The sequence below is a fragment of the Carassius auratus genome, unplaced genomic scaffold (genome assembly GCF_003368295.1).
Source record: "Carassius auratus strain Wakin unplaced genomic scaffold, ASM336829v1 scaf_tig00036686, whole genome shotgun sequence".
Classification (NCBI taxonomy): Eukaryota; Metazoa; Chordata; class Actinopteri; order Cypriniformes; family Cyprinidae; genus Carassius; species Carassius auratus.
In genome coordinates, this window is record NW_020526328.1 from 86,641 (window position 1) to 105,446 (window position 18,806).

Below are 18,806 nucleotides of genomic sequence, written 5' to 3' on the forward strand. Positions count from 1 at the left end.
AGCGATCCAAGCCCTCAAGGAACATGGAAGATTACTTTTGCTACCGGTGTGGAGAAGACGGACACATCTCCACAAAGTGTCAAGCTCCCGAAAATGCCACCCAGGTAATCACTAAATTAATCCATTCTTTACGGAAAGCAAAAGGAATGAGGAGTGATACAACCAACAGCAACCCATCTGGAGAGCAAGCCTGTTTTTCTAAAAACAGCCATGTGCACAGCAGTGAGCCCAATGGTCTGCCCAAGGGACTAGTTGGACCAGCCTCGACCGTGGAGGTAAAGATAGGTGGCCATCCGTGTCATGCTTTGTGGGACAGCGGGTCTCAAGTGACCATTGTTTTTGACTCCTGGTATTCCCGACACCTACCTGATGTACCCATCCATCCCCTTGCTGGATTATCCATTTGGGGTCTCAGCTCATGCAGTTATCCTTACAAAGGATACATTGTCATAGATGTTACCTTCCCTGAAACTCTCACTGGTGCTGAAGAGACCATATCCATCCTTGCATTGGTCTGCCCAGACCCCCAAGGACCGACACAATTCCCAGTAATCATTGGAACCAATGCCAGCTTCTTTCAACGACTGACAGCATATAATGGGGCTACTAGTGGAAAAAACAGTGCCCATTCGCTGAGAATTCAGACACCCCCAGTCCGTATTTTACCACAAAGTGGACAAACTTCTGCGGCAGATCGACCCGAAGGCAAAGTCATATGGGAGGGCCCTGGAACTTTCAAAGTCCCATCACGAGGGGAGCGGTATGCCCTATGCAAAGTTGAGTCTGACAAACCCTTGAGGAAAGATATCTTCCTCATTGAAGCCTCCCCTGTAGATCCACTTCCTTCAGGACTGTTTGTTTCCCCTGTAGTAATGCCTTCATCAGCTGTGGATGTGAATAACTTCAGAGTCTTGATTCACAATGAGACAAGCAAAGATCTCTCAATTCCAGTGGGTACTGTAGTTGCCCATGTTTTCCCTACAGACACCGTTACAGTGGCTCATGACATTCCAGAATCCAAAGGACCCCTTAATCCGGAGTTATTCAACTTTGGGGAGGCCCCAATACCCGCTGGCTGGGAAAAGAGATTACGTTTGAAGTTGGCGGAGCGGAGTAATGTGTTCTCCACTGAGGAATGGGATGTAGGCTTAGCCAAAGATGTCACACACCAGATTAGACTGAGTGATCCTCGCCCCTTCCGAGAACGTTCACGGCGCATTGCCCCAGCCGACATTGATGACGTAAGACGCCACCTTAAAGATCTTCTAGCGGCAGGCATCATCCAAGAGTCCCGAAGTCCGTATGCATCACCGATTGTGATAGCTCGAAAAAAAAATGGTGCTGTACGGATGTGCATCGATTATCGGACCTTAAACAGCCGCACTATACCCGACCAATACGTCACTCCCAGGATTGATGATGCCTTAGACTGTTTGACTGGTAGCCGATGGTTTTCAGTCCTAGACCTGCGAAGCGGCTATTATCAAATAGCTATGTCCGCTGAGGACCGAGAAAAGACGGCCTTTATATGTCCACTGGGGTTCTACCAATTTCAACGAATGCCACAAGGTATCACTGGGGCCCCAGCGACATTTCAGAGGCTAATGGAGAGGGTGGTAGGTGACATGCACCTCCTACAGGTAATCGTCTACCTTGATGACCTTATAGTCTTCGGCAGAACACTCGAAGAACACGAGGAGCGACTAATGAAAGTTCTGGATCGCCTGGAAGAATGGGGGTTAAAAGTCTCTATCGACAAGTGTCAGTTTTGTCAGCAACAGGTCAAATATGTGGGGCATATTGTTTCAGCTGCAGGAATAGCTCCAGATCCAGAGAAAGTGTCAGCCGTAACTCAGTGGAAAGAACCTACAGACCTGAAATCCCTACGGTCTTTCCTAGGATTTTGCGGTTTCTATCGCCGTTTCATTAAGGGGTACTCCTCAGTAGTAAGACCTTTGACGGAGCTCACGAAAGGCTACCCACCTGTAAAAGGATCAGGAAAGAGGAATGGAAAGAACTACTACAAGGAGACTGACCCCTTTGGAGCACGATGGGACAAGTCCTGTGGAGAAGCCTTCAAAGCCATTATACACTGCCTAACCAATGCACCAGTACTGGCCTTCGCTGATAACTCCCTGCCTTATGTACTCCACGTTGATGCTAGTCTGAGTGGCCTTGGTGCTGTTTTGAACCAGGAGCATCCTGAGGGACTTCGACCCGTCGCCTTTGCTAGCAGAAAGTTGAGTACTTCGGAGCAGCGTTACCACATTCACCAGTTAGAATTCCTAGCATTGAAGTGGGCTGTTGTCGATAAGTTTCACGACTACCTATATGGAGCTCAATTTGTTGTTAGAACCGATAACAATCCACTTACCTACGTACTGACTAGTGCGAAGCTGAATGCAACAGGACATCGCTGGTTAGCCGCCCTAGCTGCCTACAACTTCAGCCTGCAATACAAGCCTGGAAAACATAACACTGACGCGGATGTGCTATCCCGATATCCTACCAACCCTGCTGTGTCTGCCTCTTGGACTGAAATTCCACAGTCTGGGGTCAAAGCAATCTGCCAGTTGGCCAGTTCTTCTGGGAATGACGAATCCGTCAGGATTGTGGACCATTTAGGAGTTTCACCTGATAGCATACCTACTGCTTACTCTTGCCCGATTTCACTTGAAATGTGTCATATGGAGCAGTTGTCCCATGAAGACCTGAAGATGTCACAAGAAAAGGACCCCATTATCGGAGTGGTGAAACATGACATTGAAGTTGGCAAAGTGCTTACCCCTCAGAAGAGCTCTGATCCAGGGCTTAATCTTCTACAACGTCAAGGCCCAAAACTGGTCATTCGAAATCAGTTGCTATACAGAGTTTCCCAAAGCCCCTGTGGAAAAGAGAGAGTTCAGCTGGTTCTGCCGGCCAAATATCACCAGACCGTCCTGCACTCTCTACATGATGATTCTGGTCACCTTGGGGTGGATCGGACGACGGAGCTAATAAGAGATCGATTTTACTGGCCCCGCATGGCCCTTGACATTGAGCAGTACATAAAGACTTGTGGTTCTTGTATTACCAGAAAGACATTACCTCAAAAGTCTGCTCCCCTGAGCCACATTACCAGTACTGGTCCACTAGACTTGGTATGCATCGATTTCTTGTCTCTGGAACCAGACACCAAGGGTATTGCCAATATACTAGTAATAACTGATCATTTCACTCGATACGCACAGGCATTCCCTACCAAAGACCAGCGAGCAGTCACTGTGGCCAAAGTCCTGGTGGAAAAATTCTTTGTACACTATGGACTGCCGTCACGCATTCACTCCGATCAGGGACGTGATTTTGAATGCCGACTGATAAGAGAACTTTTGGGAATGCTTGGAATCCGAAAATCGAGGACGACACCCTATCACCCCCAAGGTGATCCTCAACCAGAACGCTTTAACCGTACCTTACTCTCCATGCTCGGTACTCTGGATCCGGCTAATAAGAGTAAGTGGAGTCAATACATCCCTCAGGCTTGTACATGCTTATAATTGTACAAAAAATGAGGCAACGGGCTATTCTCCTTATCGTCTTCTCTTCGGGCGAGAGGCTCGACTGCCCATCGATGTGTGTTTCGGTACCTCCCCTAGTAATCAGAAAGGAGTCAATCATTTGCAGTACGTAGAGAGAATGAAGAAAGATCTTCAGCAGGCATATCAGTTAGCGGCTGAGACTTCCCTGAAGGTTCATCAACGAAACAAGAGGCTTTATGATCAAAGAGTGAAACCACAAACCTTGGAAAGGGGAGACCGAGTCCTCATCAGAAATCTTGCCTGCACAGGAAAGCATAAACTTCAAAACCGCTGGAACTCGTTACCCTATGTGGTCATTGAGAAGTTTAAAGACTTACCAGTCTATAAACTGGAGCCAGAGAGAGGAATGGGTGGAATAAGGACCCTTCACAGAGACCACCTGTTACCCATTGGGGACAAGGTGAGGTTCTCTAAGCCTGGGGACTTGAACCAACTGGTACAGCCACCTGTAACAAGAGCACAAATGGTTAAAAGAAGACAAAGAAAGCAGAACGAAGATAACGTTAATCAGATCGTCTGTGACAGCCAAGAATCTTCGGAGAGTGAGGATGATGATCGCTGCTATTACAGCCCAGCAAGGATCAGCTACCAAAGGCCGATATCACCTCAACGTGACTTGGAACCTGTAACTGAACCTCCTGTAGTTGTACCAGAGCTAAATCAGGATTGTGCAGGGAGAGAGGATCCACCAGAAAATGAACCCCAAGAGATCCTAAATCTGTTTCCTGAAGTTGAGAATGCTCAGAGTTTAGAAGGGGGAGAAGAGGACACAATGAATGTACCCCCTGATGAACCAGTACCACCGGTGTGTCGTAAATCCCGGAGAGAAGTAAGACCAGTGATTAAGCTGTGTTATGATGAACTAGGACATCCAGCGGATAGGCCATTAACTTTGGTCCATCGAGGGATGGTCGTTCACATTGAAGAGCTGTCCAAGACAAAGAAGGTCTGCCACACTGTATGGTGCCACCCAATGGCCCAGTGCCCCCAGTGTGTTCCTACAAACCCCTGCCCTACTGTCCGAACAGTAATTCAGTCCTAAAAATGTCTAGTCTCATGAGGGCATGAGAAATTAGAAGGGGGAGGGTGTAACCCCCTTATCAGGGAGGGTTATATGAATATAAAACAGTTTTAATGTAAAGTGTGCATGTATAATGTCCAATTTATAATAGCCATATAGGTTATTAGTGAATGATGTCAACATAACCATATTCTGTTAAGATTAGTCCTTTTAAATGTTTTACTATGCATCTTCTACAAAGAGCTTGTAAAAGTAAGTTTCCCCTTTAAGGGAATGAGTAAAACTTTAAGGGTTGGTTGATATGTACTTGAACAAAAACGTGGATTTCGCTATCAGGTTAGATCGATTCCTGTTTGATTGGATGTTTATTAGTTAATACCCACCTCCGATATACGTGAGTCTCATGTGATTGGTTTATCCGGAGGTCGGGAGAAAAAAAGACGAGAGGAGAGGCGATATGAGAATAGGTGTGCAAAAAGGTTGGTTCTAATCGAAATCTACCCGTTTAATAACCCAAAAAAAACTTGAGTTAAGTCTTCATATTTCTTTAGATACGTCTTTTGTTAGTTAAGTGTCTGATTGAACACAGGAAATGTGTTTGCCTGTTTTATTTTGATTCGTTTTCGAGTGAAAGACGTTGAGGCCTGTGTGAATATACAGCGATTTCAGTTAGAAAGATTGTAATTTTAGACTTCGTTTATCCTATTCATCGTGCTGTTGTGAGTAAAACAGTCGACGTGGGAAGAGTAAAAGGAGATCAGATAGCCCTGTTGAGCCACCGGAAGCGCTCACAGGTCCTCTGATAACGAGGGACTGTACAGCCGCAACCGGATAGCACGCCCAGCCACCGGGAGTGTTGGGTGTTCCTCCGGCATCGAGGGAGCGACGGCTGTTAGCGGAGGTGGTGCGAGCCGCGGTTGACGAAAATCGGAGCTGCGTATGGACTTACAGGTACTGCTTATTGGTCTTATTTTAGCTCACTGAAGAGTGAAGAGGCCATTTTGCATTTTAAAGGCCACTACGTACCCAAGCAACGAATCAGGCCTGCATCGGGGTTGGTTTGAGTGTGTTTATGGTGTGAGTGGGCCCACTTTTATCTATTGTTTTTTTTGTATATTAAGTCTACGGTTACAGTTCATAAAACGCTGAAACGTGTTACTTTGGATTACTAGTGATATAAGTGCCCTAAGTAGTAAGTGAATTAAGTGGATTTATTTTTCACTGATAATTCTCAGTTTGTTCTGCAAAGAGTGTACATCTAGTGCTAAATAAGAAACCAAAGGTATTGAGTCTTGTAAACTTGGGTATATTTCCCTAAGGGATTTTCTGAGCATTCTAATCCATGTATTACTGGTTTATCAGTATTGAATATTAATACCTGTACTTATTCATATTGAAATTACCTAGTGGTTATTGTTAATATATATCATCTGAACATTTATATCTGATATTCATACCATCCTATTAATATATATCTATAAATATAATTATATATTGTATTTTCCTTATTGTTATTATATATTTTTTTTGTTTGTTAAATAAATTATTTCTTTTGGATACGTGTTTCAGATTAGTCATTTAGGAAACTAATAACTCTCTTTAAAACGTGGTATCAGAGATGGGGGCTTAAATTATAGTCGAGAGACACCAATAAAAGGAACCCGGTGCTCCACCCATTAGAACTTAGGTCAGGACACACTTAGGAGGGCAGGGGGCGCTACACATGTTAGTCACTTCTTTCCCCCGGACCTGCTTCATTTACAACTGTGAGCACAAGCTAGATTAAAGGGATTATTACGTTTTGAATATGGATTTTTTCTTAGAAAAACGCATCGATTTGCTACAGGAGGCCTTTGTTCAACCCCCGGAGCTGCGTGAGACACTTTTTTTTTATGGGATGAGATTTTTATGGAACTTCTCATGAACCGATGGAGTACAACACCCGCTAAACTGCATCAAATGGCTTGAAAGATCAAAGACAATTTTTTTAAATAACTCCAGCTGAATTCGTCTGACAAAAGAAAGTCATATAAACCTAGGATGACTTCAGGGCGAGTAATTTATGACTTAATTTTATTTTCATCCATCAAGGTCATGGCAGAACGCCTAGTGTAGTTCATTCATTTAAGAACAAAAAAGTCCAGTTGCAAATGATTAACACAACAAGAGTGCTAAATAAACAATTTTACTGGAAATAAATGAAATAAAATATTCAGAGAAGACATATTAAATATCTCTGCTATCCCTTTAATGTCATTTATGTCGTTTCATTAAGCCTAGTCTCCTGTACAGATGTGTCTTCAGTTATATTCAGGGTTCTGACCTTTAATAGATGTCAGAATATTCTCTTACTTTCACAAGTCTTTGAAGTTTAATTAAATGACAGGCTTCATGCAGCATGTTCAGGGATTCAAACATCTGCGGTGATTTAATTACAGACAGGGACATCAGAAATCCTGACTATACTTAACACCTTGATCAGTTGATCAGTAAAAAGCTTTATATATATATTCATGAATAAATGAATAATTAATACCTTCACCAGGGACAGGTATCAGAGATCAATTAATGGGTGGGCTGGCCTGTTTTGATTTAATGTGTTTGGAGGTTGCTTATGAACTCCCAGCATTCAACACTGTAAGTTGTCTCAGCACTGTGAACTCAGCATATTCTCCTACTACCTTATTTATTTATTTAATAAATAAATAAAAAATTAAAACGCCAACGTTTAGAATGCTGCCAAGATTATAGAAAGATATTTTTTAAGATCACAGTAATTATAAGGACTGAATATACTCCATTTATAAAGGTCAGTAAATCAAAATCTCATTATTAACTCGTTGTTTCTTAGAAAATAGGCACTACTTCTAAATGTAATACTTTTTTCTAAACTAATACATTTTTTTCAGCAAGGATGTATTAAATTTATCAAATGTGACTGTAAAGACAGCTTTCAGTATTTAACAGATTTTAATATTGGCATTTATTGTACATATTCCTTTGAGAAGTTTTCTGTTTGCAGCTAATCAAGTATTGCAGATCTTTAAAAGTGTTTTGAATATCATGCACCATATTCTCAGAGGCACCAATCCATCTTTGCTGTCATTATTTATTCTCCATATGTTGTACGTCACATTCCTGGACGTTACTGAGAGAGTAGGTTTCAGTTCTCAATTCCTTAAGGCTTGAGCTATTCCAGTGTGTTTATAAATTGCACTCAAAGACTATGAACTAAACTATATGCTTTACATTTTAAACAGACAGGCCTTCATTTTGTTTTGTTGCTTAGTAAGTCTAAAGCACTTCTGACATTTGATCGATATGTTTTGATGCTGATATTTGCTTCTACTTTGACTAGCAAGACATTTATGCTTTAGCTTTTTTGTGCATTTTAGCATAATTCTATTTATTTATTTATTTTACCCACTGCTGTGTTTTCTTAAAATTGTTTTCTTTATTAACATTTATATCTGATTTATGCATTGTTTGTATAATTCCATGTACACTCACATAATGCATTTATTTCTTTGAGACCACAAATCATGTTATCACGACATCCGCAAATTTATTTCAAGCCTGTTTTAATTGTTATCGTTTTCATTGTTCTGCATTTTCCAATCAATGAATTATATGTTTTTGCACCAGTTTGTTGTGTTCAGAATTATTTTAAAGTCTTTTAGTGTGTGATCCGCAGTCATTTAGTGTTTGTTTAGTGTCATTTATTGTACAAAATTGGCAAGTGTAAGATGCCTTGTGTTTTAGAATCACATGTTTATTTAGTGCATTTTAGTCTTTACATTACTAAATAATGATGTGTAATAAATTATTCAAAAACCCTCTTTGTTACATATTTTACCAAATATTTAGAAGGACTGTCAACAGATTGTCTCCATGGTTATCACACAATGCATGCTGATTGTAATAATGGTATGCTAGCTGGTTATTTATTTATAATATCCTTACTTATTTTAGTTTACTGGTTTTGCAGAGGTATTGAACTCTCGTAGGTCAGATAACAACCAGTTTGCGAGACCAGCAAAAGGTCCTCGCAGGGACAGTCCTCAGGGCAGCCAATGGTTTAAGATATTTGTTTGGTGGCTTTTTTCGTGCAGTGAGTTAATATATCGGTGTTCACACTATCCCTTTATGTATGTGTTTGTGTGTGTGTTTATGAGTGTAGGAGGTTAGTGACACGGAGATCATGGAGCTTGTCCACAGCGCTCTGGGCCGGATGACAGTGATCCGGCAGATCTTCCCCCTGTGGAGGGACACCAACATCCGCTGCATGAGGAACAACCATCGCATCTCCTCGCTGCTTTGCGACCCACAGGAAGGGTACCTGCAGTCTCTTGAGGCACGTATCTAAGCAACATTTTTTTCAGAGTGCAGTGAATTCACACTCATTCATCTGAAATAGATAGACAGGTCAAGGTCAGTTCAGGTCATTAAGTGCAGTTTCAGCATCAGATGGCCTATTTTTGTGGTATAATCTATTTCAGATAAATCTGCAACCGCCACATACAAAACAAAACATACATTGGTCAGTTGCTTAAGACAGTCTCTTCCTGTCAGTGTAGACCAGAATTGCTAGCTTTGCAAGAAAATGAATTATTTTGCAATGATCTGCAAAAAAAAAAAAAAAGATTGATTTAAAGCAAAAATCTCAATTCTGTGGCCTTTTGCTAAAGGTTATTTTGTATTCATAGCACATTTAAGATACACGGCAGCTGCTTTCCTGCAGCAAGAGTTCATTGCACTGTGTTGGTGAGATTTACTCCAATAGTTCAAGATGGAATTTGCAGTTTAGAAGTATATGCAAGACTGCATAATGACTTCAGTAATTATCAGGTTTATTTTCTTTGTTGTATCACTTAACTTTTCTAGAATGTTAATTCAAAACAAGGTAACAAACAACTGATTCAGATTAGCCGCCTGTGCCCTGATGCTTTTACTAGTTGACAAATTACAATGTAATTGTGAAAACATTCCCCTCCCTTACACAACATTAAAACACTGTATCTGTTTCTGGCTCTATGAAAACCTTGTTTGGGTCTTAGAATCCATTTTCCTTCTTCTTGAGCAGATGGCAAATCCATGTGTCTTTTCTCTAGGGCTCACTGTCTCAATAATTCATGAGGAAAGAGGGTTACTTACCAGCTAATGCCAAAGCAGCACCACAAAACGACAAATGAGTTCTTTACAAAAAAGGACGAGGAGATATGCATCATGTTAGGAGCCGCAGGCATGCCTCTCATCCCTCCATTGGAGCTAAGGATACAGTGCAAGTTGAAGAGTAAGAGTAATAGATTGAATCTGTGCTGTGGCAGATTGGCTGTTTTAATTAACTCAAGAGGTTGCGGCATTGTGATACTGAGCCCTCGGGCCAAGGGTCTCCATGCACCATGCTGACAGTTTACGCAATGCTGAATTAAAGCTCTGTGGGTGGCGTGCTTTTATCCGTCTAATTGATATATCAATTTTGTTGTTTTGTTTCATTCATTTAGATTTAAAGCTTGTGTCATCACAGTTGTTACATACTCAAAATGTTTACAATTAGACGTTTAGTAACATATGGACTGTCTGCTTCATAGTAGCAGTTGTTTTGTTATGGATGGATTTTTTTTCTACAATCAAATACAGTGCTAAGAAATGCTAGATGCAAGATGCAACATGCAACATCCAAGATGGAGTGTAGGGAATAAATTTAGAGTGAGGGATGCCATTCCAATTCTATGTATATATGTGTCTCATATAGGCCTTAATTTTGAGTGTTTTTTTTTTTTTTTTTTTTTACATTTATCTTTTCATAGTCTTTCAAAAGTAGCTATAAATTCTGACAAAATAGTTTTTAGTAAGTAACATGAAATACTTATACACTATTGGTTCAGAGTTTAAGAGTCAGTATATATATATATATATTAGTGCTGTCAATCGATTAAAAAAAATTAACTAATTAATCGCACAATTTTTTTTAAATTAATCGCGATTAATCGCAATTAAAAGACTGAAACTTTTTGGATATGTAAATGTAAAATGTAAATAATTAATGTAAACTCAAGACAAAGAAACTATTTAAATTCAAAATATGATTGTTTATTGGAATTTATGTTTAACTTGTAACACAGATTTTCTCATGTAAACAACATACCTGCAATAAACCATCAATATCCTCCAAATTAACTGTTGGCTTGAAAGCCATATTTATTACAGAAATAAAAACACAGGCATGTAAGTACCATTTGAATTTCAAAACAATCAATGCCAATAAAAAAACAGAAATGATTTTCATGTTGAATTCTAAGTGGACTGCAAAAAAAATTCCAAAGTATAGTCATTGCCAGTGCTTTAAGTGGGCTGTATAGTCATTGCCAGTGCTTTAAGTGGGCCGGTACGCACCAGTACTCAGTACCGCCACTTCCAAATATAGCTCTTGAGCGTACCGCCACCTCTCCGTGCGCCCAGAACGTGCTTGTAGCGTACCGGTACGCTCATTTGGACATCTGTTTTAATAAAGGTTTTAATCTTTTACCTGCACTGCCGATTTTCAGAGCGCCCTTCACAATGCAAGCTTCCTAATTCATCCCACCCAGAGCAGAAACTACATTACAAATTCACCCTTAAGTTACACAAGTGAATAGCGCATGTGTCGCTTTTCCCACTGTTAAGTGTCAGCAACTCAACGTGGCCGGAGAAGGTGTGTGAAACTCGTTGTGAGTTATACTAAAGCAAAATCTTGAGTATTTATTGTCTGATAAACATTAAAAACTGTCTGCGGAGGTTGAGTCGTCCTGCAGCCCCCGCTGGCTGTTCATTGGCTGCAGCATCTTTTTTCTAAGTTCTAAACAAATACCGTAGACGGCAAGGCACAAATTTAGATATTCATTTATCTAATTAATCTATAGCCTATGCACAAAGACAATATGATCTTTTCGTCCCCTTTTTGTTTTAAAGCTTGATGAAGAGAGAGAGCGCAAGTTGCTGCAGCTGAGGAGGACAGTGATGCACGCGTACAGGAGTGATTGACAGTTCGTGGCACTGTGTACAAAAAATACTCCGCTACACAATTATTTCATTATTTTCGTTTAAGCTTATTAACGTTAGCGTTACAGAAAGGTCTGATTTACGCACTGTTACAGTCATTGTTTTTTTGTTTTTTTTAAACAATGACATTTGAGTTCATGATTTTAATGTTGCTGTTTCTTGTGACAGACTGAAGAGTAATCCGGCAGAGTTTTATACTGAAACTTTCCGTCTAAAAGTCCTTCCTTGGTCTTATCCATATTTCTGTGCACGTTGAACACACATAGGCCACAACTGGAGATAAAAAAAACTGCAACCGCGTTAATTGCGTTATTTTTTTTTAACGCGTTAAATATTTCAAATTAATCGAATGCGTTAACGCGCTAATTTTGACAGCACTAATATATATATATATATATATATATATATATATATATATATATATATATATATATATATATATATATATATATATATATATATATATATAAATATGCATACTGTACATACTGTACATATACAAACATATGTGTGTGTGTAAGAATTAATACTTTTCCTCAGCAGGGACATATTCAATTCAGCAATATTGACAATAAAGTATACCAAAAAAGTTTAGCACAGTTTCTATAAAAATAATCAGCAGTATAACTGTGTTCAACATTTTTAATGATAAGAAATGTTCCTTGAGCATCAAATCTACATATTAAAATTACTTTTGTCAGATCATGTGATGCTGAAGATTAGAGTAATTTGCTATCACAGATATAAATTACATTTTAAAATAAACTAAAATAAAATAGTTTTAAATTGTAATAACGTTTCACAATATAACTATTTTTACTGTATTTTGGGAGGAAAAAATGCAGCTTTGCTGATCATATGAGACTTTTGGAAACCTTTCGGAATGGTATTGTTTATAAAAAAATGAAAGAATGTGTTCATATTTTTTTCTTTATTTCATTCTTTGTCATTCTTCTGCACCTGCAGAGTGTTCAATGACAGGATATTTATAGAGCAGGAGAATAAATTAAAAAGCCTATGAGAAAATGGGCTGATTTAAAATCATGTCTGCCTGTGCCAGCTGAGCAACTGACACTGAGATAAGTGTGAACGCTAACAGACAGCTTCCTTATAGACCACTTTGTGGCCTAAATTGCACATCCTTAAAAGCACACCCTGATCATTCTGATATCAGCAGCTTTCACTGAGGAACAAACTGATTTTAAAACATGTCATTGTTGTGTTAGGAATCATTTCATCTAGCTCACAGTCACACAGAAGCACACAGGGAAGTAAAGCCACTGATGCATTTTATTTGTTACTTAGTAGTAACTATGTGAGTCTTTTCCTTTACATTGGTTAAACAGATAGCATATTTTGTTTCTCTTGCGGGCGGAAAAGACTTTGACTCATAAATCCACAGTCTTGAAAGGCTTTCAAAGCCTTGAATCCATGTCAAGGATATGTCTGACTAATTGGACATCTGGCAGGGCGTACTGAAGGCACTTCACTACTTAGGGGACAAATGAGGAGCCTCAGAGGTCGAAATTATGTGATCTTATGTCACGGGCACATTAACATTTTCTGCATTCACATAACTCTTACATGAGCAAATAGATCATGTCTCGGCTATAAACCCAGACAACCATAACCACAGTGTGAGAAAGGTTGCTGATAGGGTTGCCAACTTCAGCAGAGCAAATAAGGAATGCTTTCCATTTCTTTATACCGCATATGACACTTAAGATTTCATTAAACTATTGATGGCAAGCTGAGCATGTAGTAAACTGAAATGAAACACAGTCACAGCTTTATGCTATGCCTGTATATAGTTTTGCCTGTTTGAATTAAGTGCTAAAAATGCTTTAGAGATGCTATTGCTTTGATTCTGGCTTACAACTTCACTGCATCTGTTGTAAAACTAAACCATTTTTAAATTGTGACATTACATATACAGTATAACAGTTGATCTTCTTACACATTTTAACACTTTAAAGAAAACAACCAGACTGTACATAAATATCTCAGCATGAACAGTTACATTTTTAACTGCTTTGTATTTAGACATCTTCATTATACAGACTAAGATTTTTTGAAGTAATTTTACTGTGCAAGTACAAAAACAGGGTAACACTTTAGTTTTGGGGACTTTAGTTTTTGGAGACAATTCCCACTATTTACTAAACGTGTATTAGCATGCATATTGCTAGCATATTGGCTGTTTATTGGTACTTATAAAGCACACATTAATGCCTTATTCTGCATGACCATATTTTAGATCCCTTAATCCTACCCCATACCTAAACTTAACATCTACCTTACCAACTATTAATAAGAAGCAAATTAGGAGTTCAAAGCAAAAGTTATAGTTATTTGTTACTTAATAGTGATAATTGGTTCCCAAACTAAAGTGTGACCAGAATCAGTGTTAAAAAACAAATCATAGCTTTACCCAGATTTACAAAACAAGTGCAAATTAGTTTAAAGCAGAAATGGTGGTAAATGAATTAAAATCATCATGAGGAATTGCGATTATCTTTTTGTTTATCCAAATTAAACGGATTCTTGAGCAAAAAAAAAAAAGTAGGGTGGGAATTGATTTTGTCCTTGATTTTTCCCCATTGAAATAAAAAGTAAACTCATTTCACATCTATCGTTGCCAGTTTGAATTCTATTCCAATCTTTTATCTTTTGTCACTTGAAACTGAATAAAATGCAATAAATACTAAAGCATCCAGTTCTTATTGTTGAAGATGCTAAAATACATGACAAACTGCATGTCATATTTTAAACTGAATGCCGTTCTTTCCCGTAAATAGAGAATGATTCTGTATTATCTTGACCAGTTGTCAGCCTTAGCAGGGATGCAAACTGGATGAAAGGGATAGAAGGCAGATAAATTCATCCCTATTTGCCTTCCTTCTTCCGCTTGAAAAGGGTAAAGGGTTTTGGAAAAAAAAGGTTTTGTTTCATCGCTCATGTGTGCAGTCTTGACTCTAGCAGGAGTGCAGCAGTCTCATCTTTCATGTAGACAGCTATTAAAGAGAGTGGATAAAGATGTAATCTTCATTGTAAAATGACGTTTTTTATTCCTCCCAGCATCCCTCACTTACATTCTTTCCTCTCACAGTCATGCATTCATTCTCTCTTCCTCTCTCTCCACATTGATCTGCTCATAAGTGTGTTGTTTTGTCAGGATCACATGTCTGAGGGGACATTGAGTTTGGCCGTGCGGCCCCCGGATTCTCGTCTCCTTGACGATAACAGTGCTGTCGTTCAGGGTGTCTTTTCTCTCTCCAGGTGTCTCTCAGCATGACAGCTGCTCTCGGCAGGAGCAGAGTCATGCAAAAATTTCCTGCAGCGCTCTTTCTTTTCTTCTTGCTCTCTGTTTCAAAGAAGGAGCGAGCAGACACATTCACACACTCAATCTGTCTTTCACAAAGTTAGAGAACAATTTTAGTACGTGGCTTCGCCATTCAGCCCTCTTAAGCTGCTGTTTTAAATGTTTTAGGCTTAGGCCGCCTACACACTTGGAGAAACTGACAGAGCTTTTGACAGACAGCAGTGCACAATATAGGTTTTGAGGAAGAGAGTCATTTTAATTTGCAATAAAGTAGTTATACGAAATGGATTTCCAAAAGTACAACAGGACATTTAATGAGTCAGAGGATGCTTGTGCTTTTGGTTTCCTGTTGTAGTGTCAATTTCAGAACCCCATTATGATGTACCATTTACATCAAAGTCAAAGATTTGCATTGTTCTCTGATGTAAACTCTAGCATTAATGCCTTTATTAGGAATTAAGTGTGTTGACATACAACAAAACACTGAAAGCTATCATCATAAAAACTTGACAAAGCCAAGAAATGCTTATATGGTTATTTGAAATTGTCTTTGTTTTTTTGTCAATTACTAAATGGATATCCACACAAGCATTGAATAGGCTGAATAAGCTGTAATATTAAAAAAAGGCAATTGGATTGTGCTTAAACCATTTATGATCTTTAGAAATACTGTTAGAATAGAGGGAATGTTCATTGCAAAATGTAACTGCTGTCATCATTTACTCAGCTTTATGTTGTTCCAAACATGTATCACTCTTCTGTAATCACAATTTTTTGCAGAACTCAAAAGGAGATTTCACACTCAAGTCCGGTAGGTGGTGGATGTTCACCCTTTATGTTGGAATGCAATCAAAACCCCAGAGGCCGGTTGCACCAGCTGTATATGAGTTAAAACTTACCCTAGTTTTGACATAAATGGGCACTAAGTTTACAACTTACGCACTACAAAATATTTGCACCATTACACTTAGTTAAGTTTAACTCTACATATAAAACTAAATATTTACGGAGGCGTCTGGTCAGGAGTAATGGTTCGAATAAATAGCAGACTGAGTGAACTGCATCAATATGCACTTCTTTTACCCGACAACCTGCAATCCTTTAGGCCTCTATGATGCTGCTGCCATTTATACTAATGAACATATTAAGAGAGAGAAAACAACATGTGAATAAACATACTTTGTTGTTGTTTTGTTTCCGTGTCTTTAACGCCCCATTTAGAGTGTGCCTCTGTGCGCTGGTCCGTGTTGTTCATGTCAGATGAAATAATAAATAAATGACATTTCTTATGTTTTTTTTTTCTTTCAGTATTTATTGATCCTTATTTATTTCAATTACAGTTTCTGAATGTTATTTACATATAAAAATAGCTTACGTGTAGACTAATGTTCGTTTTCAATGGAAACTTATTTTTACCATTAGTATTCTTGAGACAAAATAAGTTAGAATGAAGGATAAATTAAAATTCATAGCATTTAAACAAGTTCTGCTCGCATATTTGAAGGTTTCTATTGCATGATGTATGGTAGATGTCATATTATGCGACTTTGCATTACTTTACGGGGGAGCTTACGAACTACTACCTACGTCCTGCCTTATGTACAAATTGGTGCAACCAAATAATGTATAGATTTAGTTACAAACTAGCTAGTGTTTACAAAGCTTCTAGTGTGGACTTAACGTTCTTATTTAAGTAAGAACTTACGAATGGCTGGTGCAACCCTACCCAGGAGTAGCAGGTTTACATCTGTGCCACCTACTGGACTGGAGTGTGAAGAAAGTCATACATTAGGGTGAGTAAAAGATTTTTGGGAGAACTATCCCTTTCAGATGGTTAAATGACCTTATACATTGTCAGGTTTTTAAGTGTAAAGATGTGCATGGTAAAGTAATCAACCACATTTGTTTTGGTGTATTATGTCTCTAGGTGTCTAGCCTGTACCTGTACGACAGTGTGCTGATGTTGGCCAATGCCTTCTACCGGAAGTTAGAGACAGGAAATGGCCACAGCATGGCTAGTCTGAACTGCATGAGGAAGTCAACCAAGCCCTGGAATGGAGGCTGGTCCATGTTAGACACAATCCAAAAGCTGTCTGAAGTCACTTTACAGTTCATCTTAATTTGATCTTTTAGCTCAGCCCGCTAACATCCAGTAGTGTTCAATAAAACTGGTCTGGTTTGAATTATGTATATCTTTCTAAACAGAAGTTTAATTCAAATTTTTTTAGGGGCGGATTTCTGGGCTAACTGGTTTAATGGACTTTCGAAGCAATGGGGCAAACTCTCATGTCCCAGTTTGAGATCCTGGGACAAGTTACAGGTGAGACGTTGGAAAAGATGTGAAGCGGGTGAGTGAATATTGTACTTGAGTGAGTGGGATGTTACTTTACCAATAATAAGAAAATGACATAAATTCAGATTATTTTAACATCATGTTTGCACAATATGCCTATGCCGAATACTGACATTTAGTGTCTCCGCTTCTTACCCGGTTAGGATTAAATTCTGAAAAAAAAAAATATGGTTTGAACCAGTTACTGTGGTATTTGGATTAGTTTTTTTCAGGGTGTACACAGCTATTTGTTATTATTTGTGAATGGTTTACAAATTAGCTTTTTTTCCTGCATAATTATGCAGTTGTGTTATCAAAAGGGGCTTAGATAACCCACCAAAATCCTGCTCTATACAGTACATTGTGATTTATTTATTTTTTAATTAAGAAGAGCACTAATTCTTTTTCATAGAGGTCACATGTGGCTGGGAAAGAGCTGAGCCTATTTCTGTATTCTGGGGGCATTAGCTACTTCAAAATAAACAGACAGAAATCATGATGCACAACCAAAAATATCTGAAAGGAGAAGATAAGTGGACTGAAGTGAGGTGAGCGAGATAGATGGAAAGAGAGTACAAAGAACTGAATGATGGATCCTGCTGTGTGTTGAAATTGGAGACACTGACATTTAACATGGCCAAGATACTTTTAACACACAAATACAAATAACTCATTAGATCTCACAACAAACACACAAACATCAACACACGTAGTAAAAAATATACATCAGAACTGGTGAATCTATCGCTTCTGTCTCGCTCTGTCTCAAGTTCTCTTTCATCTCTCCATCTGATGCACAAGAACTCATACGCAAATGCTTGCAGGGCAGTGGAAGTGTTTTGCGACATAGTTGTGGTCATTAGCAGGGCTGCCGGGTCTATCACACACCAAACAATCTCAATCTTCTAGCCTGAATATTAGCGAGTGTGTGAGTTGAACATGACCATTCCCTCTGGCAAGAAACATGTAGCTATAATGACTACACATACACACAAACACACACATGTACAATATAGCACCCCTACTGTCCAATACACTAACAGCTAAAAACACACACATTCTGCTGTCAGCATTAATATGCATTTTTCCACTCTGATCTCTTCTTAAAAGGATGTCTCCTCCTCAAGGCTCTCTAAAGCCCACATAGAGGCACTCTGCATGTCACAGACTCTCTTCCTGCAGTTTCAGCTTTCCTCTCCCTTTCTTTCTTCTTTCTTTCTTTCTTTCTTTCTTACAGAATATACGGTTTAATTGTGAAAGGTATTAAATGATGCATTCAATTTATTTATTTATTTCATAAGGGGAGCAATATGTGTGTTCAAATGTTCAATGTTCAATATCTATATATATTTTTATCAGATAAAGTGTTAATAAAATACAAATTAAATTAGTAATTCAATTAGTGAGAAAAAATTGTGTATTTAATTTCTGTAATCTTTTTGGGAGAAGCTCACACATTTTTATTCTACACATTTTACAGTATTTTATATTGTAAATATATTATTACTTTTA

The 18,806-nt window shown here is 38.7% G+C and overlaps 1 protein-coding gene across 1 annotated transcript in view; it reads left to right on the top strand.

Annotated features, from left to right (window-relative positions):
• The window catches only part of LOC113082676 (glutamate receptor ionotropic, delta-1-like), a gene marked incomplete at its 5' end in the record, with an annotated part of 73,898 nt that extends 56,811 nt beyond the window's left edge, over positions 1–17,087 (top strand). Inside the window, 2 exons of the mRNA XM_026254216.1 lie at positions 8,780–8,953; positions 16,890–17,087. Coding sequence (XP_026110001.1) covers positions 8,780–8,953; positions 16,890–17,087 — 372 coding nt within the window. The remainder of the gene's footprint in view (positions 1–8,779; positions 8,954–16,889) is intronic.
• Between the last annotated feature and the right edge of the window lie 1,719 nt (positions 17,088–18,806).